Consider the following 26,584-nt stretch of genomic DNA (forward strand, 5'->3'; position numbering starts at 1 on the left):
TGCTGACCCGCTGACCTGCTGACCTGCTCCCGAAGCGCCCCAAACCCCGCCCGGGCCCGCTGCTGGCCCGGTCCTCACAGCTCCTGCTCCGCCGGCTCAGCCCGAGCCGGCCTGGCCAGGCCCGGCCCGCTGACAGGAACCGCGCTGTGCCTGCCGAGAGCCCCGCAAGGAGCGGGGGCGTCCGGACCGCGGCTGCCGCGGGGCGGGGCGGGGGCGGTGCGGGGGCGGTGCGGGACGGGGCCGGAGAGGAGCGGAGCGGGGCGGGACGGTGTGGGGCGGAGAGGGGCGGTGCGGGGGCGGTGCGGGGCCGGAAGTGGACGGGGCCGGAGCGGGGCGGTGCGGGCCGGAGAGTGGCGGGGTGGGGTCAGAGCGGCGCGGAGCGGGGCGGAGCAGGGCGGTGCGGGGCGGTCCGGGGCGTTGCGGGGCGATGATGTCATCGGCGGGCGCCGTGGCGGGCGCAGGCTGCGGGCAGGTAACGCGGCGGGAGGGGCGGCGCTCGGGTTGTCGGCGGGGACACCGCCCGTCCCTCGTCCCCAAGCGTGCCCTCCTTGCCTTCGCCCCCTCCCCGGCTCCGTGCCCTGCCCGGGCCGGGCCCGGCGGGGGCAGAGCCGGCTGTGCCGGCCGAGCGGGGTCCCGGCCCCGCAGCGCTCCCCGGCCCCGCAGCGCTCCCCGGCCCCGCAGCTCTGCCCGGCCCCGCAGCTCTGCCCGGCCCCGCAGCCTGCCTGGCCCCGCAGCGCTCCTGGCCCAGCGCTCCCGGCCCCGCAGCGCTCCTGGCGCCATCCCCAGCGCTCGCCCGATCCCGGCAGCGCTCCCCGATCCCGCAGCGCTCCCCGATCCCGCAGCGCTGCCCGGCCCCGCAGCGCTGCCCGGCCCCGCAGCGCTCCCCGGCCCCGCAGCTCTGCCCGGCCCCGCAGCTCTGCCCGGCCCCGCAGCTCTCCCTGGCCCCGCAGCTCTCCCTGGCCCCGCAGCTCTCCCTGGCCCCGCAGCGCTCCCCGGCCCCGCAGCGCTGCCCGGCCCGCGCTCGGGAGGCTCCGGGAGCGAGGAGCCGTCGCTGCCTTTCCTTGTGAAGGGAGCGGCTGCCCCGGAGCGTGGGGAGCTCTGCGGGGTCAGAATGCAGAACAGGGGGGATGTGCAGCCACAAGTCCCTGCCGCCTTTTGTGGCACAGCTTGAATCAATGCCCATCTTCTGGGCCTCTGGTTTCCTGAAAGAGCTTTAAACATCGACCCTCTCAAAGCTGGTTATTGAGCTATTCTACTCATTGGCCTTTTTAACACTCGAGACGTGTAGGTGAAACTCGTACTTTAATAAATGGTGTTGTATAATTCATCTTAGGATTTTGGCTCAGTTGTGTGTTAGGTCCTTTACTCAGTTTAATGCTCATTTTTACAGAGGTCAGGTTGAAGGGCTGAGGCGGTTTGCCATTGTCAGCATTGGGAGGAGAGTCTGTTCCTCATTTCAGCCTTAAGAAAATAGTTCTTGGACATGGTAGGTGGTATTCATATACCGACTGCTGCACTGAGCTAAAAACAGCCCTATTTTGGGACAGATTTTGTTTGGATGCTTCCCATGTACCAATATCATCTGACAGGCATGGTCCATCCCCTGAAGGTCAGTTGCACATGCCCCTTCCTTGTGTATTTTGAGTGGAAATAAAATCCCAGATAATTCTGCTCCTCTTTAATGCTGTTCAACATCTGCACAGAATCGGTGAAGTTGGAGGGGACTGCTACAGACCATTAGTCCTGTGCTCTAGCTCAGGCATGGTTAGGTATATTATGTTATCACATCCATATGTGATAATCACATCCATACACAAATAATTCTGTAAAGTAAAAAATGGAAAATTCTATCCTTGTATAAGTGTTTGGGATCCTTTTTGTAAACATGGTAATGTAGATTTGTGGGCAGGGACTTATAAAACAAGTTTTGGTCTCTGTTTAATTGTTTTAGGTATTCGGTCACTGCTATAATACAAATAATTTACCAGTGGACTAAAGAGAAGTTAAGGGGAATATCAAGATGCTCTCTTAGCTTCTTTACCAATAGTAAGTTAATGCTTCTCTTTCAATCTTGTAGTTTTTCTTAAGGAATTAGTATTTGGGGGACAGAAGGGGACTTTGATTTTTTTGGTGTTTCCCCTCTTTTTTAAGTTGAAGGAAGGAGTTTTCTATCTTTACTTGTAATTTCAGCTCATCAGAATTAATTCCTGCTGTAACTTGTAGTTGGTAAAGGTCTTCCATTATGCTCATTATTTCTATAGTTTTCATACTTAAAAGAAGATTCCTGGAATGGCACCAATTGTTATATCAAGGGACATTAATAATTGACTTAATTTCCACATCAAAGCTCATCACAAAATGTGGCGGTTTTCTTGTGACACACAGTGAGGTCTGCAAGCTCTCTTTGGATTGTTTTAGTAGTAGCAAATGTTTCTGTTAGCTTGTTTAAACCTTACTTTCATCTACAGAAGAACTGGTTCTTGCCTTAAAAAGGTTTAAGATGTCTTAGCTATGTGTTATGTGTGGGGGAAAAAAAGTTTGTAATTACCAAAAATAATGGATACCTATTACTTGATATTTAAAGAGTAAAGTTATTGTTGATGCTGATGTTCAAAACTGACTTCTTGGTAAGGTCTTAGTGTCTTACATTGTGTGAAAAATTTCTAAACCTTGGATTTGGGAGAAGCTGCCATGAAAGCAGTTTAAAGGGAATTAGTTATAAACTGCTTACAATTATGAAAGGCAAGGTTTATCCAAACGGCTCCTTTTTTTTTTTTTTTTAATTTCTTTTTAAATTTCTTTAAATGCTAAGTAGGGAGCATTATAGGTTATAATTCTAACACCTGCATGCTGAAAGGAATTGAATTAGCTTTTATGTGCAGATGAAGCAAATGCTTAGCTGAAGGTGAGGAGAGGCCAAACGTGGCTCTGTTTTGCTGGTATAAAAAGCTGTTGTTTAAATGTGTATCATCTGGATATTGGCCAGTGGAATGTAGGGAAAGCCTGTGGTGCAGAGGTTCTTCTACACCTTTTGAGGAATACAGTGAGTACGTACATAAACAAGCTGGTCTCTGTGCTTCAGAGATCCCTGTTTACAGATCAAGATTACCTTAAATCACGGTCGGGTGCATGTGCCAGGCTCATGTGCTGGAGTGACTGTGAATGGAAATAGCTGTCTCTCTTGGCTGCTGTTTGGTGGATGGTTCTGGCAGAAGGAGCTGCTGGGAGAAATATCTTCAGACAGACTTAGCATAAATTGGTAGGTTCATCTGACCATCCTTAGTTTTCTAGGAAAATAGGTTTGCATACATTTCTGTTGAGTTGCTTTAGTCGGTTTTTATTTCAGGGAATGCGCTCATGTACTGTCTGAAAACCAGAAAAGATAAGATGGAAATGGGCACTGTCTTGAGGATTACTGCCTACTACTTGTGTCAGCATTTGTGTTTGAATAAGTTTGTGCAACTCTGAATTTGCACAGTGAAAAGTAGTATGGTTTTTAAGGCATTAACCAGTTAATGTGTTCAAATTATTTGGAACTACTTTGAAGTAGTTCCCTGCTTAAGAGAATTTTCTGGGGCTTGACAGATGTCAAATACAGAGCTGTAACTGATTGGTTTGGTTGGAGATCAGCTCTCTTGATCTTCTCTCATCCTGCCCTCTCTTTCATTAATTTCTGGTTTTTAAGATTTTGGAAATGCATGAAAAGAAACAGCTCTGAGATCAGAGGTGTTTTGTGTATGTTATGTTATGTTTGGCACACGTTTGCATGACAAGCTGTGGGGCTGTCTTGACTGTTGCACTCTGCATGTGCCCTTCACATCCATGTCAGACGTGGCAGTGCCATGTGGAACAGTCTGTCGCTGGCTGATCCAGCAGGAGGGCAGTGAAATTTGGTCGGTGCTTGGAAAGGAAGGACACGACTCAGTGCATTCTGAAAAGGGTATTTCTAGCTTGTGCCACTATATTATGGAGTCATCTCTAGTGACCATGTATCTGCTCTGTTTTTCCAGGTGTTTTGTAGGTTTTTTTGGTTTTTTTTGTTTGTTTGTTTGGGTTTTTTTAAAGTTTGTAAGCCTTTCATTTGCTTCCATTTAGCAGTGCCTCTGCCGAACCTTCCAACAAGTTCAGATGGTTTTTTGATTTTCTCATCTGGATTATTACTGCTGGAGTGAAGTTAGGCTGGAGTAATTAGCTGTTAGCAATTGAAAGTATCAGCTTCCTAGAATAATGCAATTTTAGTATCAAGTATCATAATTGATCATTCTAGTTTTTAATGGGCTATTTGCAAGTTTAACTAGACTACTTTGTATGACAGTTGTTCACCATTTTCTTGTTCACCATTTGAAATGGGCATTCTGGGTAGTTCAGATGCCCCTGAATTTTTTTCGTCCATCTTCCCTAGTAGGATGGAATTAGTTTCTAAGTTCTTCCCTTCCCCTTTCTCTTTATTACATTTTCCTTTTAAGTGTAACAATCAATACTATGATTGTTACATGACATACTATGAAATACACAATTACTGTGTATTTCTTATCACAAAAAACCTATTTTTGCTATAGGTATTTTTGGAAAGTTTAATCTCACCTGCTTTGCAACCATATGTTATTTTGCCTGGAAGCTTTTTGCTGGTGTTTGCTTTCAGAGACCTGTGGTTCTAATTCAGGTTGCTGCCTTTTGTATTAAGTGGAAAGACAATGTTATACAACTGTCATTCCAGGAAGGACCATTTCTCCCATTTCCTGTTCTTTGTGCCTTTTGTGCAACTCTGTTATCCACAGGTGATCAAGAGTGACTCTATTCATGTTGGCTACCATCTGCTGTTATGGTTGCTTATTCTTTTGTGAACATCTGTCTTCTAAAATATTAAAACACATATAAACAAATAATTAGCTTGCCCTATAATTTTGTAACTTACCAAGTACCTTTGATAAGGAAGGGTCATTGAGTGTGAGGTCTATTTTTAAAGTATATTAGTAATTTTTTACTTCTCTGTGCGTTGAAGAAGTATGACACAAAACAGTATTTGTAAAATGATCATCAGAAGTTTGTTGTAGAATTACAAGTTCTAATTATTTTTTATGCTTGGATTCCAGTTAGTGAACTGCCTTTTCTAAAGGTGAAATGCATTACTTTCACAAAAATGAAAACCAGATACTCATATGGGCATAACATAGCAAAGAACATTGCATAAGACAACATATCTAAAAAAAAAGATGTTAGAAATAATGTGTCTTTTCTGTGGTGACAGTTCCTTGATATATGCATAAGAGAGTGAAGAACTTGTCATATCAAATCCAAGGGATATTGCTAGGAACAGCACCTTTATGAAGCAGTAGTAAAAGATGCCCTGTTTGCATATACAAAGCTTGAATGCAGCCAGAGAACTTTCAAGGTGTACAGCAAGGGTATGGTTTTAGAAGTCGATGTAGTAAGAAGTTGTTTCCTGTATTATATGAACACCATGACTACAATTCACCCTCTCAACCTGCTAAGGAAGAAGCAAAGGAAATACAGAATGAATAGATGTTCTGTTGGAAGACTGTATTAGGTAGTTAGGCCACAGTATAAAACAAGTGATACAAGCATGCTTTGACATTTATGTGTCAGAATGCATACTAATGGCTTTTGGTTGTCTGGAAAGCACTACAGAGATATTTTAACCGCCTTAGTAACGACACAATAGGCATCACTGTGCAAAAAATACATGAGGTATTAATATATAGGCAAGACTTTCCGTTTCTGTGTAGTTAGCATAGGCAGTTCTTTTTGTTTAAAACAAAATCATAGAATCACAGAATATCCTGAGTTGGAAAGGACCTGCAAGGATCATCAAAGTCCAACTGATCTTCCATACAACAGCCCCAAGAGTCACACCATGCATTTGAGAGTGTTGTCCAAATGCTTCTTGATCTCTGTCAGCCTTGGGGCTGTGCCCACTGCCCTGGGGAGCCTGTTCAGAACAAACCCATGACACACCCTCTGGGGGAAGAACCTTTTACTGAGATCCAGCCTGCCCCTGCCCTGACTCAGATTCAGGCCATTTCACTGAGTGCTGTCCCTGCTCACAGAGAGGAGAGGTTGGTGCCTGCCCCTCACGAGAACGTTGTACACAGCAGTGAGGTCTCCCCTCTCGTCTGCTCCAGCTGAACACAACAAGTGCCCTCACTGCCCTCACACAGCCTCCCCTCAAGGCCCTTCCCCATCTTCGTTACCTTCCTTTGGACACTCTCTAAGCCCTTAATATCTTTATTATGTCATGGTGCCCCAAACTGCACACGATACCCAAGGTGAGGCCACCCCAGGGCCGAGCAGAGCGGGCCTGATGCCCCCGGGACTTCTGGAATAAAACTGAGGTGTTCTTCCAGGTGGTTGAGAGCCAACATTTAGTAAGCCAAGCACAGACTGAAGGAGGGGATGCCCGTCGTGTCTGGAACACAAGCACTTATCCATGTATTTGAAAGTGGTAAAATTAGTAGAGTTGTTCAAGACAATGCATCTGTCCATCTCACATCAAGTTAATTTTCCTGTAGCATGGCTTGGGGCCTAAGTGAAACATCAAGTCATCTTTCTAGCTCTTAATCAGGTGACTATCACAAATATGTATTACAATATCTCTACTTGATCGTTGTAAATACAAGGTAACTATACTTTTTTTTTTGGTGAGCAGTAAGTCTTTGGAAACACCTCTGGCAGCTCCAGACATAGACAGATAGTACAGAAATTTTTTGTTGTACCTTCATAATGTAACTCCTACTTCTAAAAGGTCAGAATTGGTGAAATTATTGTAAAATTAACATTTAAATTAAAAGCATGCTTGATTATCCTGTCTTAAAGGTGTAGTGCATAAGTTCAGTTTCTTTCCCACTTTAAAGAGCTCTAAATAGGACTATCTCACATTGCTTCAGATGCCACTTTGCTTTAGAGAATGAAACTTCCAATCTGAGATTTTAGGGTGTAAGTAAAATTATAATTTTTAACAGCAGCATGCTTTACTTGGAAGACAGAGCTTTTTACTAATTCACTATCAATATGAATCAATATGATATTATCAAAACCAGTACAGAATTACAAAGACATTAAAATGAGTGAGTCCCCAATACCATCAGCATAGAATAGCATATCAGATTCTTTGGTCCACAGTTGTAATGTTCTGTAGACTCGTTAAAAATATTTAATTAAAACATTTTGGAGGTGTTCAGAAGTCGAGACACCTGAAAACAGCCCTTGAAATTCACTTACTAGTGCTTGGGAGATGAGTGGCTACACAGAGGTTTTGAAAGCCGAGAAACCCAAAGTCAAGGTGATTTGAGATAGGATTGCACAGACACAGTGTTACATCTGATTTAAAATTCAGTGTCAGAGTGTATGCAGTGGTAGTTGCTACTTGTCTGTGGTGTGTTCCTCTGCACCTCTGTTGATCTGTGTGTAAACATGATTAGATGTGTCATCCCCACTGAACAGAAGTGTTGATCTGAAACTTCCAATGTAATCCATGAATGTCCATTCTGTTTTTTTTACCCTAATTGGCCTTTGTTTTCCATTGTCTCTCGAATCTCATGGATTTCATATTTTGATATTAATAGCTTTGAAGAGAGTTTATAGATTTTTAAAAAATAATACTTCAAATTATTTTTGTTTGTTTGCTTGTTTTGTAATTTGGATAGAGCTTACTTACGTGGCACTATTTGTCATCTTTTAATCTACCATGTTAATTAGTGTTATGTAAATCTGACAGTCCTCTCAGAGATGCTTTTTACCATGGTAGCCAAGAACTTGGTGTCAGTTATATAATTATCTTAGTACTTTTGAGGTAAGAAATTGATCCCATCTTCCAAATGCAAAACACAAAACCAAGAACATAAACACTTACGAATAGTATAGCACAAATATGTATTGTTATTGTAGTACTCACATTTTATGAAATGTATCAGTATTATATTGTATCTAGGTTTCAAATTAAAAATGTGTTTGTTCAAAACAAGGATTCTTGAATGTCAGTTCAGTGTTGGGTCTTCCCCCCACCAAGTCACTTTGTTTCTTTTCTCTATCACCAATAATTAGCTGACCTGCCAGAAGCCATGAGGTTTTGTTTTCCAGATAACAGTCCACAGTTCAGTCCGCAGCGTTGCAAACACGTCATAGATGCATTGCTCATGTTGCCTGAATTTACTGAGCTATTTCAGTGAAAGAGAACCTTCTGATGTGAACTTGTTACCCTGGTATGTTTGCAAAAGTATAGGAGGATTGATAAAAACGTGAAAGGAATATTTTTCTCACCTTGTCTTCAAAGATAACCCTCTTAAGGGATGTTCCTACTGCTAGAAAGCCATCAAGGAAGGGAGATTGCTCCGTTTGTGTGCTTTGTGAGAAGGGAACAGTATAGGTAATTTATTGTCCTGAGTCATTCACTTACTGATTGTAGCTTGAGAGCATGTCCTGGATTCCTACAAAAGAAATAGCAATTCCTGGGGGAGTCTGAGTTCTCCTCTGTGCTGACTTGGAGAGTTACACAAAAATTGGCTTTGGACACTGGAGTCTATGATGAGTGGAGAAACTGAAATGATGTCACAAGGAAGTGTCTGTTCACTTAAGGCGCTTAGAAGAGGCTTGGCTGCCTATCCTAAAGTGTCACTGAAATGCCAGGGGGAGAACTGCATGTCTTAACAACTCCTTTGTCCTCTGATTTCTATTTCTCATTTAAAAAGTAGACAGAAAGGACTTAAGTGGGCTAAGACTGCATGACTTTTGTGCAATGGTCATAGCAAAACAAAGAATGCACGACATTTAACTTCTGTGATGAGCTTCTGCTTTGTTTTGGAACAAATGTTGATGCATTTTCATATTTTCATGCTTTTATAGGTATTTGCATATTTTCCAGTGAGAAGACCTTTTTGTTTTGCTGTAAAGCCCTATTATCCGGAGTGCTGTGAATTTCCAGCTATTAAGGTGTATTAAATACCTTAAGTATTTCTTATAGTTTTTAAAAATCTTCATGAGTAATCTCAAAGGAATGCTTGGAATGCACTCTAGTAAATTGGCTAATGTTCTTTCTGTTTAGTAGAAGTGCTGATCTGAGGGAGGTTGTAATGTGGAAAGTGTATTAATCTGTGGAGATGCATTGTATATATGAAATTATTACTCTAAAACTTTAAAACATATGAGGTAAATTATACTTACTCTCATTATTTAAAATCACAGTAGAAATATATCTCTATCTCTTGATACATTTGAAATAAATACAACTTCAAAACAGTACAGTAATATAAATAAAGTTAGATGTTTCATAACCTTGTATCTTTTATAAAGGATTAGTGAAGAGAGTCAACAGCAGTTGACTATAGTAAGGGTTGTTTTTGTCAGTTTATAGAAGCTGTCTAGAAATATTTTCACTAGAGTTCTTATCTGAAAAATACAGCCAAGTGGTTCTTGACAGCAAATCTTGAAGCAACTAGCTTGGTGCCATCCTAGATCAATGCCACTCTGTGGAGTTAGAATCACCCTTCGGCTGTACTTTTTCTAATAAAGGCAACTGGACTTAAAATAGCTTTTAGAATAGTGCATTTCAGAAATGATTGTAAGATGATTTTTTTGTTTGTTTGCTTGTTTTTCAGAATGTGAGAAGTGGAGAAACTACAACTTCAATACTCTAATATTTTTCAGAATTATTTTTGGCACTGGGAAGCTGAATATTCTTCTCTTTCTGGAGTCATCATATGTAAGAATTGTCTAAGGCTTTGCAAAACTGTTGCTCAACAGGCTGGAACATGGATCCACAGCTAGACCCCATGAAGGATGACTTGCCCTTAATGGCAAACACTAGCTACATGCTTGTAAAGCACTATGTATTGGACTTGGATGTGGATTTTAAAAGTAAAGTCATTGAAGGCAGCATAGTTTTATTCTTCGAGACTGGGAGCCGGTACCAGAAGACCAGCAGCACTGGCGAAGAATGCTGCCAGTCAGAGTTTGATCAATGCCGTGAAATGAGGGCATCTGAACCCTGCCACGTTCCTGTGACAAGTGTGAGTGCCTGCTCGTCTGAAATGGAATCTAATGGTTTTGCTGTCAGTGGTAAAGGTGAAGAAGCAATCAGGTTACCATCTCCGGATGAAAATGGTAACCATAGCAACAATGAACGGGCTTCTGGGATGTCTAGTTCAAAGGACGGCTGTGACAGAGCGAATCATGGGAACAAGGATTTTGTGCTGGTGTTGGACTGCTGTGATTTGTCTGTGCTGAGGGTTGAAGAGGTAGATGTTGCTGCTGTGTTGGGCACTGAAAAATTTACAAGGTGTGCCAAGCTACCTGATGTTTCAGAGGAGCTGGGGAATGTCAGGAATCAGATTGTGCATGGACTCGTGACCTTACCTGCGAATCGCTGGAAGGAGCAGCTGTCCTATTTTACTGACTGCAGCCAGGCACCTGGCTGTGGAGAGCTTCTGTTTGCCACCGGCCCTTGGAGCCTGGAGGTCAGGAAATCAGGGATTCAGACTCCGGCAGACTTTCCTCACGCGATAAGGATATGGTACAAAACCAACCCAGAGGGAAGATCCGTTGCGTGGACTACAGATCAGAGTGGCAAGTATGTACCTGTGTGCTGAAAGCTTTGTGTGCAGTAATTTTAAATAGCTGTAGTAGAATCATGTAATTGCTGAGCAGCTGTGAAGATATGAGTATGCAGAGCTTTCACTTCATCCTTGGTTTGAATCCTTTTGCTGTCCTCTAGGAGAGCAGACAAACTCTCTGCTCACGAAACTCCAATGGACTTGAGGACCTCAGGCCTGTCCCAGTGATTGTGTCTTTCCACTCTGAGCGGGAATAAATAAATAATTTGTGTGTCTGTCAATAAGGGTGTGCAGGGAATAGGGAATGATCATTCAGGGGAAGAGAAGGTGTGAATGACAGGTTATTTGTGCTGTCATACTTTGTGATCTTTTTCCTTCCAGTCTTACACAGCTGATTGTACAGCGTGAAGATCAATATACATAACAAATAACAGACTTACTTCACAGCTAGTCCTTTGTCAATCAGCTTAGAAGGGCAGTGCTTTCTGGTTTACTCTCATAATCAACCTCTGAAATTTCCTTCATCTTTTGTGTTAAGTGCATTGATAGTAGCCAATGAACTGCAAGCTGAAACAAGAGGAAGAATTGGCATTATATCAAATGTTTGTGAAAATATATGGTACTGTACAGAAATCTTTAATATAAGCTCTTTATAGGAGGGAATAGCAAATAGTTTCAAGTTGATTTATTTTCTGGCTTGAGTAGGGTGTTCCAAAAACTGATGTCTGTCAGAAAATGAATTTTCACAGCAGACTTTCTTGCTACATTTTTAAAATAAAATTTCATGTAATGAGCCCATAAATACAGTGGTAAAACTCATTGTTCAAAATGCTGTCAATATTTTCTGCCCTTTCTAAAATTAAAGCCCAGTTATAATGTATAAAGTAATATTACATTATATTCTCATGAGAGAATTCCTTTAATTGTTCCAAATTATGCTTATGGTGCCTTTTTAGGCAGATGTGAAATCCTTTGCCAAAGGAGTCTATACTGTGGTTCTAACCCTGAAGAAAGCAAATAACAAAGTACAAACATTGTGTTGACCACTCCAGTGTTTCCTCTAATTTAACAGTTGTACAATGTTTTGAAATTTAGCCTATGCACAATTTTATCAAGACTTCAATTTTATTTGTTTTAAACAATGATGTATTATAATACACAGAAAATAATCAGTTGAAACAAATCTTTTGGGGGATGAGCTTAGGCAAGTTAAGTGTATACAAACATGCTATCACAGCAGGGCACACTCCTATTTTTAGTAGAGGAATTGAACACATGGAATTTCAGCATATCCCTGTTTGGACTCTTGGGACCAAACAAAAAAGTCAGCCACAGGGGTGACTTGTGTTAATGAAAAGAGAGAAGGAGGGGAAGCTATAAAGCCATGGGCAGGAGGCCTACCAGAATACATTTGATAAAAGAGACACTCTTGCCCTCTCTGAACTTGGATGCTGGTTCCTTCCAGCACTGGTGTGATGGCACAGCTGTGTGTTCAGCTGCCTGATAAGGCATATTAGGTAGTTAACCTGGCTGAAAGTAAGTAGGGGGGGCAGAGGATGAAAGAGAATAAGTTTTGTTTGGAATATACTACTGAGGTTGTTTGGAAGGTAGCATTATCTACTACAAATTAGGAAATGTGTCATGAAAATAGAAGTTTATTTTTCAGTGGCGTGAGTTGGCATCATCCTGTGCTCTTGCATGCTGGAAATGCAGGAAGGGAATAAAGAGCTTGTTTTTGCTTCATGGACAAGGTTTGGTAGAATAAGATGCTCCAGAACCCTGGCAAGTCACAGACCAAATCCTAAGAGGCTGCCCTTTCCTGCGAGGAATTCTCTACTGTTATTTTGTGTAATTTTGTTCCCAGTGATGAGTATTTATATTTGAGTAATTAATGAAGCAGTTTGAAGTTTGTTGGATTACTTATGTCATATGAAGTGATTCCTAAGCAACAACCAATGGTACCATGAATAGAATGCAGAAGTAAAATAAAAGTAACAATAATAATAATTTTAAAAGTGTAGGCAGACCTTGAGTATGAAATGAAAAGATTTGATATTCTTGATAATGTGAATGGCGTCAAACAAATATTTCTATAAAATTTGAGTTAGGTCCTCTGAATTAGTTGTCCTAACTAAAAGGAAGACCATGAAAAAACATGGGTAATTATGGACTGATGTTTTGTCTAGGAGAAAAATGAAAACAAGAGTACCTGCTCTGTTGGAATCTGATGGCAATCACTGGCACCTGGCAGATATGTAAATTGATAAGGCGGAATAAAAACTTGGTGTGATTTAGATGCCAGGAAATCCTGCTTGCTTCATGAAAATGACAATGCAATTTAGAGAAAGAAACAGCTGCAAACATCAGTGGTTTTACAGGGAGTGGCCTTGTAGTTTGCAAGAGGTTGCCTCCTTGCATCCTTTAATGGAGACACCTCTTCAAGAAGTGGGAAATGTATTTTTTGAAATGCAGGAAAGGGGTGGAGTTGCTGTGTTGGGTGTTTTCCTCGAGAAAGCCTTGAACAGTCAGCAACCAAAGCAGGTTGACAGGGCCGAGCCTTCGAACGTGTTTCAGGTGTTTGATGGCAGGTATCTCAAGGCCTGCAGGTTCCTGTTCAGAGAACAGAACATCAACTGAATGTTTATTGTTGGCTTTAAGGCAGTATTTGATTTGTTATTATACTTGATAGGCTTGTATGGGAGACAGAGGTCTGCCAAGAACCGCTTTGCACTGGTTTTGTTATGTCATGGAAATACGTGGACTGCTGATGAGTTAGGATTGCATGAATCAGATTTTCCTCTGAGAGATTCCTGAACAACAGACAGTCCCAGGTCTGCTCTTGGAGCAAAAACAAACAATTCCACAACTAGTACTTGATTTTTCCAGTAGCCTGGATGGCTGTTCACTGGGAATTACTAGCCCTAAGGTTTCCCAGATGAGTGACTGGAGATATGTTTTGCAGGCACTTGTTCTTCCAGTGTAATTCCAACTAAATAGACAGCCTAAGTTCTCTGCTTATCTTTCTTTTGGTGTATGCAATTTCCTTATCTATTCCAACCTATCTTGGCAAAGATTATGGATGGCCTAAATATCACATAAGTAGATGATCTGAATGTTACAAGACCTTTAAAAGTGAGAGACCAGAGATGGAGAGGGTAGATAACAGAAAAGAAGAAAGGAACTGTGAAGTTTCTTGTTAGCAGGGGTAGAGATAAATCAGAAAAAAAAAAAAAAAGGCAAATATTGTATCAATTGACAAAAGTAGTGTAAAACTTGTCATTCTTTGATGTACCTAATTTTTCTAGATCAAGTGAAGAATCTGATCCATATCAGGATAAGATTTATATTTCTAGTTCTTTTACGTGCTGGAACTGTGCTACCTGACCCAGATCAAAGCAAGTTGTCAGTTGCAGTGGGTGTCCTAAGATAACACTACACTATTACCAATATTGTAAAAAGAAATTACTACTGTAACTGAAGTATATCTAATTAAAAACGGATATAATTGTTGTTCTGATAGTTTTGATATGTAGAACTTGTCTTTCATAGCTGTTTCTTTAGCAGACTGATATAATATGGTCTGAAGGTAAAAAGCACTCTCTGAGAGCCAGGAAGCATTAATGATCTTGGTAACATCTGTTCTATGTAATGTTTATACTGTATGTGACACAGCTTTACAACATTTAGTTTAGCAGTGTTCTACCAGCCAGTTTTCTCAGTCATTGTGGAATTTACCTCTAAAACTTCTGCAGAATATGAAAATCCCCTGTGTTGCTCTTAAGACTGGGTTGTACTCCTGGCACTCAGCAAAACAGCCTTCAAAATGCCTGCAAATCATTGGTAAAATACGTGTAGCAGCAGTCACTGACCCCACCTTTCCTCTCACTCCTATGAACTCTGCTAAGATCTCTTTTTATAAGCCTGTGTATTTTGGTGAAGTTTTCATGAATGAGGAACCATCTTTTCATCTTCATCCCTCCCAACACACATGTTTTAGGGTAAATAATAAGTCCAGTATCTCTTGGCTGGCCTTCCTAGGAGGAAGCAGGTCCTCCTGGAAGGTGAAAACACAAGTTCTTCCCTTTCCTCGTGAACTCACTTCTATGCCCTGCTTGTTTTTGTGGGAGAAACCCAATTCTTTTGTATATATCAGAGTTGGTTACAGATTCCATTTTAGGAGTTCAATTCCAAATAGATTAATTAAAAACTTATACAGAGAAGTGGTCTTTCGCATTTAGTTGTGCATTTTGTTTTACTGGTTAAAAGATGACCACTTGGCTTTCTCTCCACTGCAGTTGTCTGAGCTTCACTTGATATCTGTGTCCTACGCTATTCACTCTGATACATGACAGGGGGAGCTGGATTATTTTCTTTTTCTACTTGTGTTCATTAACAATATGTCTACTTAAACTGCAGTTTCCATCCCTGTTTTACTGGAAGATGAGCTGGCCTGCATTAGTTAAACCACAGTAACTTGACTATGCCAAGGACAGCCCTGGGTCCAAAAGCACTGATTGACTTAGGACAAAAGATATATCTTCAGAATCTTTGTCATCTGTGACTGCCAGTTCTTTCCCTCTCTATAGTTTAGCATTAGGGAAGGAATAATTTGAATGGAGGAGTAGTTTGTGGTTGAAATTCTGAAAGACAGGTGAGCATTACCTTACTCTAAGAATAAGTGTAAAAATGCCATGATTTATTGAGGCTTGGACTAAGGAAAACTCAAAAACTGGATCTACTGCTGAGTTTGTATGAGCCTCCAGGTTGTTAATCCAGGAGCTGGGAATGATGATAACGAAAGCACTACTGTAATTACAACAGGGAGGTATCACCGCTTTGAAGCCCTGTAATGGCATCTTCAGAGGATACTCAGAAGCCTTCTTTGGCCTTATGGGTTCAGCTGAAAGCTATGTATGAGGCTGGAAGGCTCGTGCAAAAGCAGGGGAGGGGAAAGATTAGAGTTAGTATTTTCTAGTTCATATAAAGTTATTGTAGTAATCTTGCTTTTCTTGTCTTAAATGACTTAGATTGTAATTTGATTGGTTCATATCATACAGGTTTGAAATCTACAAAGCTGAGGTTAAAATAAAAAACACCTCAGTACAACAGTAGTTTTGATTTTTGATAGAGAACTTAATTCAGTCTTTCTCATTGTAAATCCAACTTCAATCCCTTTTTCTTCTGTCTAGGCCGTGTGTTTATACGATGGGATCACCAATAAACAACAGAGCCCTTTTCCCATGTCAAGAACCACCCATTGCCTTGTCAACATGGCAAGCCTCTGTCCGAACAGCTGCAGGCTTTGTTGTATTAATGAGTGGGGAAAACTCAGCAGAACCAGTCCAGCTTCGAGAAGGTGAAGTGTATTCTTTATAGCAAATTGTTTTCTATGCTTTTATAATTTGAAATAAAGCTTAGTAGATATGTGATTTTTGAAAGAATGAAGTTCCTAACCTTAAAAGCACTTCCATGTCTCTTTGTAATCTCCATGTCACTCTTTGGAAAAGCTTCCTGCTCAAGGCCTTAGGATAATTTAGTAAGAATTGAAAGTATCAACAATTCACTGTGTTGCTTTTTCCTTTTTTTCCCCCTCTGTGCTTCCAAAGCTAACTTTCACTTTTCATAAACAGGCTTTGTTTTAATCACTCTGTGGTTGAATGTTTTGTGGATGAAGTACCTTACCAGGGTCTAAACAACTGCAGGCCTTGGTAGATAATTGTCTTTCCGTTCTAGTTCTCCAGTTGGAGTGTAGTTCAGCATGCCAGTGATTTCAGGCAGTCATTGTGTCATATCTGTTTCCTGAGATACATTGAATACATGAGGAATATCAGATCAGTGCCCTAAAAATCTGATCTCTGTGTGGTTTGGGTTTTTTTGCATTGATAGAACAAACCTTTTGCAATAGTAAGCAGACAAGATTTTCTTCTGTGTTGGTTAAACTTTATTCTCTAAATTGTCTGCATAGAGAAGGAAGTTCTTAAGGGAGTTCTACAGCTAATAAAGTATGTCCTGCTCCCATTAGTTTTGATATATCCTGTCAAACTAGTTCTGTATTTTCTAGTGTAAGTAGTTCTGATGAAAAGTAGCATATAGGAAAGGGTTAGAAATAAGTATTTCTGGGGGAAAGATTCTTCTGTTCCCTGTTATATAGGCAAATTTATTCTTGGGGGAAAAAAAAGAATGTTTTTTCTCAAGTCTCCTTGAATTGAGAACCATCAGTTAATCTGTTTGCATGGAATTGTCTGGTTGTGTTTGGCCATGTGTGAAGCCTCTTTCAAGGCTTGTCTGTGCTGTTGAAATATGGAAAACTGCCATGATGAGCTGCTCAGCTCATATGGAGACCAATACTTTCCTGTCTCAGCATCAAGAAAGCAAGAGGACTTGACTTCAGACTAGGATAAGGGCTTTGCCATCGGTGTTCGGTTAGTTTAATTAGAGACCCTCATTATGTTGGTGCTTAAATACAGATGGAAATGGCAAACCAGAGAGATGTTTGGAATTGTAAAAATTTACAAAACAGATATGGGAGAAAAAGGGAAAGAAGGGAAAGAAGTAGTATTGAGAGGAATATTTTAAACCCCAAACATTCTTAATGAATGTAGGAATACAAATTCATTAGTTTAATTAGTAGAACTTTTAAGAGTAAAAAAGTTCAAGATGGTCTGTTGTGTTAAATAACCTGTCCCGTGTAGATCTTGTTGTTAGGCAGTTATGGAAGGCATATGAAATGTATCCAACTTAAAATTTTGTCTTTACACAATGAAAAAGCCTTTCAGCGTGACTTCAGTTAAAGTAAGTTTGCCATACTATTTATATAGAGTGTGCTATTGCTGTGCTGCATGATTATAAAATGATACATAACTGGCAGAATAGTAAAATAAATCTTTTAAAATGCAGTTTATTGGAAAGAATTAGCATTTTGGCCAACAGCTGTGAATTAATCTGTTCTGAAGAGATTACAAGTTAGCTGAATATTTGTTCCTCTACAAGTTATATTTATAACCAGTCTGCAGGCAGACAATAAAAGAACAGCAAGCAAGGTCAATTCCTTCATGCTTTTAGAGGTCTGTATTCTGCCTCAGAGACATACACAGTCCGTGTGTGGATGCAGTAATCCAGTGCATAGCTGTTCTGGGTGCACTCTCATGCACAGATTCCTCCTTTGCAGGTTTTGGTAAGAGCGTATTTCCTCCCACGTGTGCCATTTTTGCATTCTGCCCTCTACAAGGCTGTGGTTGATCCTGTCCTGATGTTGAGTGAGGCCACTTTTCTTGGAAAATAGTGATAAGACACATGTGCAAGTAGAAATAGTACCTATCTGAGTGTGACCTAGAAGTGTTTAAGAGCACTGTGCGTTCTTTCGGGAGCAGTTAGCAAAGGGAATTTAATCGTAAGAGTGCAATTGACAATGTCTGTGGGGGAAAGCTTTACAGGGAGCACTGGGTATGTGTGTGTAATGTGAGCCCTTTAACATGGGATTTACTTTTCAGCGGTTTTCATTTTTACTTCCCTTCAGCACGTTACTGTAACACCCAGAAGGTGCAAATACATTTAGCCACAAACACCTTTCCGTTTGTTTGGTTCACGCTGAAGAAGCAGATACTGAGCCAGTAAGTGACTGGCTTGCTTTTTGCGTGCTTGCTCTACCATTACGTAATCCTTGACCTTGTTTTGACATCTACATGTACAGTGAGAAGGTGTGCACTGTTACTGAGAGGAAACAAGGTTCTGCAGAAGCCACTGCTCCTGCTCTGTGCTTAGCAGCAGTGACACTTGCTTTTGTTTTGCTCCCCTCACTTTTTCAGAAGGCACAACAAGGGAGTCCAGCCCTTGTGTTGATTGATTTCCAACATGTGTCAGGAACTACAGCACGGGAGCTGGCAGCTCATCCCTCTGAGCTGCTGTTGAACAAATGCTCTGACATGAATGCTTGGGTGCTCTGTGGGAAATTCTGGCTTTCAGAGGAGATCAGAGATCTCTGCAAGTTGCAAACAGTTTCAGAAAGCTGGAGGGTTCTTAGTCCTGGTGCTCCAACCAAGTAATAGTTTTGACATAACTACTTATTGAGCTGCAGTTTTATATATTAGTATCAGCTCTTACTTTGTGTATCGGGTGCTGTGTGCTATCTCTCCTTTTCCCTAGAGGTGGCTGAGCTTCATGGTTTTAGTACATCGTGAACATTATCTGTGTTTTGTGGTGTTTGTGTTAGTGCAAGCTATTTCAGGGGAAATATACTGGTAAGTACAAATATTCACAATGGCTTTGCATCTGGCATCAACAGATACTAACTCAGGCATTTTTTTCAGTCATAATGAACTCTACAGGACTCGAACAATTTTAATGATTTCAAAGATAGCTAAGTGCATTAAAAATTCTAGGAAGGAATTACATCAGTCAGCATTATTATTTCAAGTAGAAGAAATAAACGACCTTTAAATTGTTCTTTTGCGAAATTATAAATAGATTAAAATTTCCTGCTCTTGTTAAACATTTGCATGGAAAGTTTTTCAGTTTTAACTCAGAACAGGTGATTGTTGCTGTATGGTTTTTATAGTTATGGCATGATAGATTTGCTTTGCAGAACTGAAAAAAAATATTTTCAGAATTCCCTGGTGGAAAAAAGAACAAAGTATTTTGGAAGTATTATAATTGCCTAAAATAATTATGTGTAGGATTCAAGTTCTTTTAAAATAACATTACAAATAGCAGGGCTGGGTTGGTCTTCCTCTATTTTTCCCGTGGACCAACCCCAGCCTAATATCTTGTTCTTCCCAAGATGTTCTTGCTTAGTCTGAAGATGTTTTTATGGTACGAATCGCTGCGTTTGGGTAAAGAAAGCCGCCTCCCTGCTTCAGCTGTGCTGTTTTCTGCTGTCCTAGAGGTGGTGCTGTCTCCAAGGTAGACGCTGAAAAGCACGGGGCAGCCGCGGGGAGGGAAGGGGAGTTGAGCGGAGCTTGTGATCCCGATCTATGTCGTGGGATAAATCGTACGATACAGATGAAGGAAAACAAAACAAAGCCCAGTGACATGAAGAAAGTGTAAGGAAGGAAGTGAAGTTATGGGAGAGAAAGTCAGGCTGGGAGACAGTCTTACCAGTAGTGAGAGGAGAAGACAAAATATAAGTAAGTTAATTAGCTCCCTCTGAAACAGTGCTTCGTGGTGCTGTCAGTAGAGAAGTGTTGCCAGCATAAAGACCATTTCAGTCACTGATCAGCAAATGCACTGTTTTCCAACCTGAATGATTCTGTGGTTCTGTAGAGAGAACTCACTTGTCATGCCTGTGCATGTGATTTCTGTTGTTCAAGACAGAACAACTGTAGGATGAATTACCCTACACAGTTCTACACTCTGAACGCAGAAGGCATCTCAAATCCCTGCAGGAAATGGACTGAGCTCTGGTTAGGTATGTAGAGACAGTGGAAATCTTGGATCCTATTCTGGGAGGATCCATAGTTCACATGATTTCGGTAATGCTTGCAAAATAGAAGGGGTTTTGGTACCTTTGCTCTTTTGCATGGTTTGCTCTAAACAGCATATGTTCATTGCTAATGTGTGTAAATTTCTGAATGCTGTACATTCTATTCTCTCTGGACTGCTAAACTGATTGCCATTCATTTTGAAATTCTGTTCATCTACTTGTGTTTTTTTTTTTTTAAAAAGCCTCTGTGGTCTTGCTTGCTCTAGGATGTCTTACTAAATTTGTTTCTCACTGTAACCCTCTCTAATATCTGTTTGCCTAGCACAGGCCAACACCCTTCACTTTTAGACAATCTCCTCACGTTTGTGAGAGCCTTCTCCTTTACACCTCGTGCCATTTGGAACAGTTTTCTTTGATTGCTTTTCGACTTCCTTGCTTTTTCCATAACATAGTTGAAAACATGCGATGATTTTTCCATTGCAGTTCCTCAAATTTTCACTCTTTCCCTGCTGTTATTTAATCCTTAAGGTTTCATAGTTAGCACAACTGCATGGAGCATTTTGTAATGCCCTGTATGTGACAGATGCAACATGAAGTGCAGTCCCTCTGAGCATTGCCTTGTGCACATGAAAGTCGGTGGTAAAGCTGCTACTGACCACAGTGTGTGCAGCCTTGGGCCTCGAGCACGGTTTCTATCAATGAAACTCCGAACATCAGGAGTTTGGTATTTGGAAATAATATATTGTTGCAGTCCTGGGTGACCTTTTTCTCTCAAGGTGGCACTTGCTTGTCTTGGCTCATTTGTAGCTTTGTTAAGTTAATAATAATAATAATAAAAAAAAAAGGTGGAGTGAAATTTGGCAGACAGTTATCCCTCTTGTTCTTAATGTGTTTGGAGCAAATAAATTCATTCTGCTTACGCACTGACAGGAGTTAGGAAAATTAGAGGAATAATATATGTTCACCTGACAATACAAAAGGTTTTTGATGTTGGACGTTGCCAAAAGTGGAATGGGGAAGGGAGTATAAGTGCATATAAAGAGACAAAGGCTTTATCTGCCTCTCAGAAGACTTCACAAACAGTATTGTTTTTTCATACTAAATAGCAGGTGGAAAATTCATTGAGGCTAAACAAAAAGAATTTTTTGCTTGTCCTTCCTTTGGACAGCTTGACCCTCTGTGGCCATTAAGGTAGGAAATCAAGAGATACTTTGCAGCAGTTGTTTATTTCCTTTCCTTTATGCCTTGGTGATCTGCACTCGGTTGTGGATTTTTTCTTTTAAAATTTTTGGTAGTGTTCCATAGCCCTAGTCAGAATAGTATTGCAAAAGGACAAGTATTAATGTTCTCCTAAAATAAATGAGGTTTGTATGTTTCCACAGTTGCCCCAGCTACAGTTATTTGCACATGATTCATCAGGTTGTAACTCATGCTAGGCTCTTTCCAAGAGATTTAATCTATTACTGTGGTGTAGTAGCTGTATTATAAATGAATGTGTGGATGTGACTTTTAAGCTATATCCTTTTTAAAGGAGTAAACTGAAAGTCTAAGCAATTATATTAATGGTATGCTGTCCTAAAATGTCCTCTGGTTTATCAAAATCTGTTTGTACGTACAATCATCCTATACCATACTCCTTGTCTTCCCACATTGTGTTCCCATAATGACAAGAGCATCTTTTTACAAGGCTCTCATCTTGTTTTAGCACATTCTGCCCCTCATGACCAAACTGTTGACTTACGTTATATCCCATCTGAGTCCAAGCGTTGATTTCTTACTGCCTGGTTGACACATCACATATCTCAGATTGTCCAGTTCACAAGCATTAGTGTTCTTTGTTATAATTTGGTTATCAGTTTGGTACTGTCCAGAACACAAAGAAAGGTTTTGTTCTGTGTGACATAATACAAACAAGACAAAGCCATAAGGTGGTAGATCCAAGGCTGAAAGAATTCAATTTTAATATTTTGTGTATGTTTGTATTTAAATGTGTTATTAGGTTTCAAGTCTGATGTAATTCTTGGGCAGTAACAATACAATTGCGTTAAGTTGCATTAATAACATCCCACTTATGGATGATTTATTTGCAGACACAGACATCAGCAGATAGAGCAAAGTTGGAGGTGCAAGTAAACAGTACTGAATTCGTGGTGGTTACCTGTGACTGTTCTTCTGTGTCTAGGGGCAATTATTTTTCTTTCCTCAAAAATACCAAGATTAAAGGTGGGAGGTTTGGCCCAAGATCTCAAGTATGTAAAAATGTCGAGTACCTAATGTGTGCTGTGAAACTGATGAGTCTGTACAAATGTTCTTTTTATTTACAGATGTCTTGAGCTGGTACTACTATGTGTCTATGCCCATGCCAGCATCCACCTTCACTATTGCTGTGGGGTGCTGGCAGGAAGTTAAACAGCAGTCCTCCACAGCTGCTATTCAAACAAACACTGAGTTTTCGTTGCCATCTTTACAAGCTGATTTCAGGTTGGTGTGTATAATATTGTTGAAAAATGAGATACATGGTTAGAATTTTATTTACTCTCTGGAATATGAAAATAAGTCATATTAGTAGGTGAATCAAAATAGAACTTGTTTAATCTGAACAGAAAAACCTTGGCAGGAAGATAATTCCAAAGGCATTATTTCAGGGGTATGGGTGTGGTTCTTCTTATGTGAAAACAAGCTGCTTAGTGAGCAATAGGATTCATAAATCATGCTGTCCTCAGGATTTGTATCCTACATCCTGTGTCACTTAATGCCCTGCTGCAGCAATGCCAGTTCCTGTCTTGGCCCAGGCATTTCTTACAATGCCTGGCTCTAAGATCTTTCATGTCCATTCTGGACATCTAATACCCCCTGCTAGAATATTTCCTGCTCACAGTTCCCCTCCCCTCCTCACATGGAGCTCCTTTAGACCTCTTGTGTCTTCCTGGAGTTGTGAGGACAGAATGAGACATGATGGTCCGGGTGCTGCCTGGCAAGCTCTGAGCAGAGGGGGTGGCTGTGTCTGTCCCTCTGCCAGCAGTGGCCCTGGAGCTACAGCCCAGGATCTGGTTTTCCTCCAGTGACTCCTGTTGGGCTGTTGTCCAGCAGGAACGCCTGTGTCGTTCCAGCAGGGCTGCTCCCCAGGCACACCAGGCCCAGCCTGAGCTGGGCTGTTTGGTTGTGTCACCACAGGTGCAGGATTTGTTGCTCCTCACTCTGCTCTTGCCAGCCCTGCCTGTCTGGTTCTCTGTACCACAGCTCTCCCCTCTGATGTGTCCACTTAGCCACCCAGCTCGGTGTCATCAGCAAGCCTGGAGACAGCGCTTTCAGTCCCCCCATCCAGGATATTTGCCAAGCTGTTGCATGGTGTGAGGCCAAACATGATTTCCTGAGGAGCTCCACTCGTGACAGGCTGCCTGCCTGAGTGAAAACCACTGATCACCACTCCCTGAGTGCAGCCTGTGAGTCAGCGCTGTACCCATCCTGCTCACGACCAGCCAGTCTGTGTCTGCCAGTTTGTGCAGCAGAAGGCTGTGGGAAACTCTAATCAGCGTTTTGCACAAGTCCAGGCAAACAACTGCCACTGCTCTCCCCCCTTGTCAGCAGAAGGTGATTGGGTTAGTCAGGTCATAAGGGTTTGAAACTTTACCAGAAAAACCCCTTGCCTTTCAGACAGCTGTTTTGGGCTAATGCTGTCTTAACATTAAGACAGTGGAAGTCCTTATGGTTTTGGTAAAGCTAGTGACAGTTTGGAACTTAAGAATGTAATAGGGATATTTTTTTTTTTTGAATTTTAAATTAAAGGATTCTGATGGCTTGCATCTTGGCTGATTTTGGTTAAAAAATTTCTTATTCATCTTGGAAACAGAAATTTTTATAATTTACCTAGGTTGAGTAAGACATGCCTATTCAAATTTTAAAATAGTTTATAGGTTTGATAAGCCTCTAGAAATTGTTTTGTGTTTATTCCTTTGCCATTTTTCTGTTTATACTATGACTGCCTCTACGGAAGTAAGCTGTAGATCTTCACTGTATATTCCTCTCTAATGCATGGCACATTTGGTAATAGGAATTTTTATTGATTTGTGCAAAAGGTTATTTTGACACTGTTGGTACCTTTTGTAAAATTTCTGAAACACAGGAAATATTTTTGTACCTTTTTGTTAGGTGTGATGGTCACTGTTATGAGTTGATCTGTGTGATGGTTATTGGATGAGTTAATTGACACGGTGTGATTTATCTGCAGCAGATGAGATAGTGACAGTGGAAGAAACAGAGCTAATGTGTCTTAGGGGGAAAAAAGAGTTCAAAAATTCCAAAAATCCTCTGCAGGGGGGTGTCTGCTGTGCATAGACAAAAGAGGAAACCCTAAGTGCACAAGGTTGTTTCGCAGCTTATTAGGACATAAAAATGTATGTCCTTATAAATATGCTCTCACAGTTATATCCAGTTGATCTTTATTTGGGGTTAGCACAACAGAGATTGTTACTTATTTTAGTCTCTGAGACCAGGTTACCAGACTAACATTATGCACAGTAGCAGACGTTTCTAGAAAGGCTGTGAAGTGGACAGAGAAGCAAATGTTAAGCCTGTGCCACAGATAAGATAATGAAGATAAACTCTGGGCATCAGGAAAAGGAAGGAGTTCCCAAAGAAGTGGTTGAAACGTGTAATGCAATTTGTATCCAGGTGCCAATGAGTTTTACTTGAGGAGACTGTATCAAAGTAAATGTTAAATAGAACTTTGGTGTTTCTAACTTTCTTATCTCCTCCTGGTCATTAAGTGCTTGGCAGTTTTTACATTAATCTCAACACTGATAATAAAATACAAAGTGACATTGTTTTAGAGCAGAAATGTACTGGATTAGACCATGCTTAGAAAAAAAAAAGTCTACTGATGGATGTGGTTTCTTTACGTACGTGATCACTGAAAGAACTTAGAGTCCATATCTTTGACAAGAAAGACTTATGTAAGGTGCTAAAGTGTTGACACTTCAACAAAATCTTGTCCTTTTCTAGATGGTATCATTTTGTTTTTTGTGTCAGCACTGAGCTGCAGCATGGTCTTCCAAGTATAAATGCTTTGGGCAATGCCAGGTGCTTTACCTGTCCAGGCATAGTACAACCAGATTCTTTAAACTGAAATTTCAAACCAAAGAGAAGCTCTCCACTGTGCAGAAGACAGGCTAACAGGTGAAAACATGAAGTTGATTTCTGTTTAGATATGAGTCTATTTGGGCAGATAGCTTATTGTGAAGGTATATGACTCAGTGTTTAGGAAGGATTTGATTTACCCCTCCTTTCTTCCAGCTACAGCTCTGAATATCCTGCAAAAGTAGTATAAAGTAAGGTTGAGTCTAATGTGGTATTATTGAATGTCTATGGTGATAAACCTGAGTTGATATCTACTGTTGTTCTTTACTTAAGAAGAAAAAATTATCATTAAAAGTGAGAGAATTTAGTAACAACAACAGAAAAAATCCCTCATGGAATTTCATTGTAATTGCACCTCATATGTTTGTGTTAATGTATGTCAATATGTATGGAATTTTATTTTCATAGTCAAATTTGAATAGGAATTTTCTGAATAAATATTTTTATTGTTATTAGTTCTTTTTACATATATTCTGAGCATTTATTCTTTTGATGCATATCTGTTATAAAAACAAGATGTGACTACTGTCTTTTTAGTTATGAGTAATGCTTATCAGTTCTACTCACACATGTAACAATGAGTGTTTTCACAGTGCTGCACATGTATGAGCAGTGTGAGAATACAGGTGAGCTGGTTTTATGGAAGTTAATTCTGTCATTCTGGTGTCTGAAGGATATCCCTGTCTTAGCCCACCCAGCCGTGTGCACTTCTGGTATCCCATTAAACTGTTGTTTTGTTTTGCTGTTGTCAGATGGCATGAAGAAGTGTGTGGCCACGTGGAATACCCCTGCCGTTTCCAAAGTCCTGCTGCGAGCTTGCAGGCAGTCATTCCTCACAGAGTCTTCTCTCCCCGGTGCCTGGTGGAGCGCTGCGAGGAACGTTTGCTGCAGCTCATCCCGCAGTGCCTCTCAGCTGCTCACACCACGCTGGGCACCCACCCCTTCTCCAGGCTCGATGTTTTGATAGTCCCTTCCAACTTCTCCAGCCTGGGAATGGCTAGGTAAAGAAACTTCTTATTATCTCACCTCCTGTGTTTTGTTAGACTTCTTTTTATCAGCTATTTGGCTGAGTCAAATTGCTGTCAGTATAAAGTTGCTGTGCTGTTTTTCTTAAGTCAGACTTAAAACTTTGTTCTGACTTCATGTGAGTATGTTTGTTGGCATCCTTTGTGATCTTTATTTTAGTTTCAACAGGACTTAGGGAAGGAATATATAAGCTTATTAGACACGTGGGTCTGAGTTTCCTCATTTGCCAACTGAAGTTGTTTTATTGGTTTTGTGGATTTAAGGACTTGATGCCGCACTCATTTTGTCTTGTTTTCTTTTGGCATTGATTTTACTGTTATGTTTTGATAGAACAAGGGCATGTTAAAATCTAGATCAAGTTTCTTCATAAGCTTTTCGTGATTTATGAGTTTCTACTCAAACACCGATCTTCAGAAGCTGCGTAAGGCAAATTGTAAGG

At 40.9% G+C, this 26,584-nt stretch overlaps 1 protein-coding gene across 10 annotated transcripts in view; it reads left to right on the forward strand.

The window, feature by feature from the left end:
- Nucleotides 1–432: 432 nt before the first annotated feature.
- Nucleotides 433–26,584, forward strand: part of AOPEP (aminopeptidase O (putative)) — a 178,852-nt gene continuing 152,700 nt past the window's right edge. For 5 of the 10 annotated variants that reach the window (XR_007630555.1, XR_007630556.1, XM_050329446.1 and 2 more), the window contains exons 1-5: nucleotides 8,733–8,946; nucleotides 9,612–10,582; nucleotides 15,755–15,921; nucleotides 22,308–22,464; nucleotides 25,872–26,120. Coding sequence is in view for 8 of the 10 variants with exons in the window: in XM_050329446.1 (XP_050185403.1) it covers nucleotides 9,765–10,582; nucleotides 15,755–15,921; nucleotides 22,308–22,464; nucleotides 25,872–26,120 (1,391 nt within the window). In the remaining 2 variants the exon portion in view is untranslated. Of the gene's footprint in view, nucleotides 473–1,172; nucleotides 1,285–1,951; nucleotides 2,047–8,723; nucleotides 8,947–9,611; nucleotides 10,583–15,754; nucleotides 15,922–22,307; nucleotides 22,465–25,871; nucleotides 26,121–26,584 lie in introns of those variants that run through there. The other 5 variants (XM_050329449.1, XM_050329447.1, XM_050329454.1 and 2 more) reach the window with 5 other exon arrangements.

Source organism: Myiozetetes cayanensis, unplaced genomic scaffold, assembly GCF_022539395.1.
Source record: "Myiozetetes cayanensis isolate MyiCay16 unplaced genomic scaffold, myiCay2020 scf4, whole genome shotgun sequence".
In the NCBI taxonomy this organism is placed as follows: domain Eukaryota; kingdom Metazoa; phylum Chordata; class Aves; order Passeriformes; family Tyrannidae; genus Myiozetetes; species Myiozetetes cayanensis.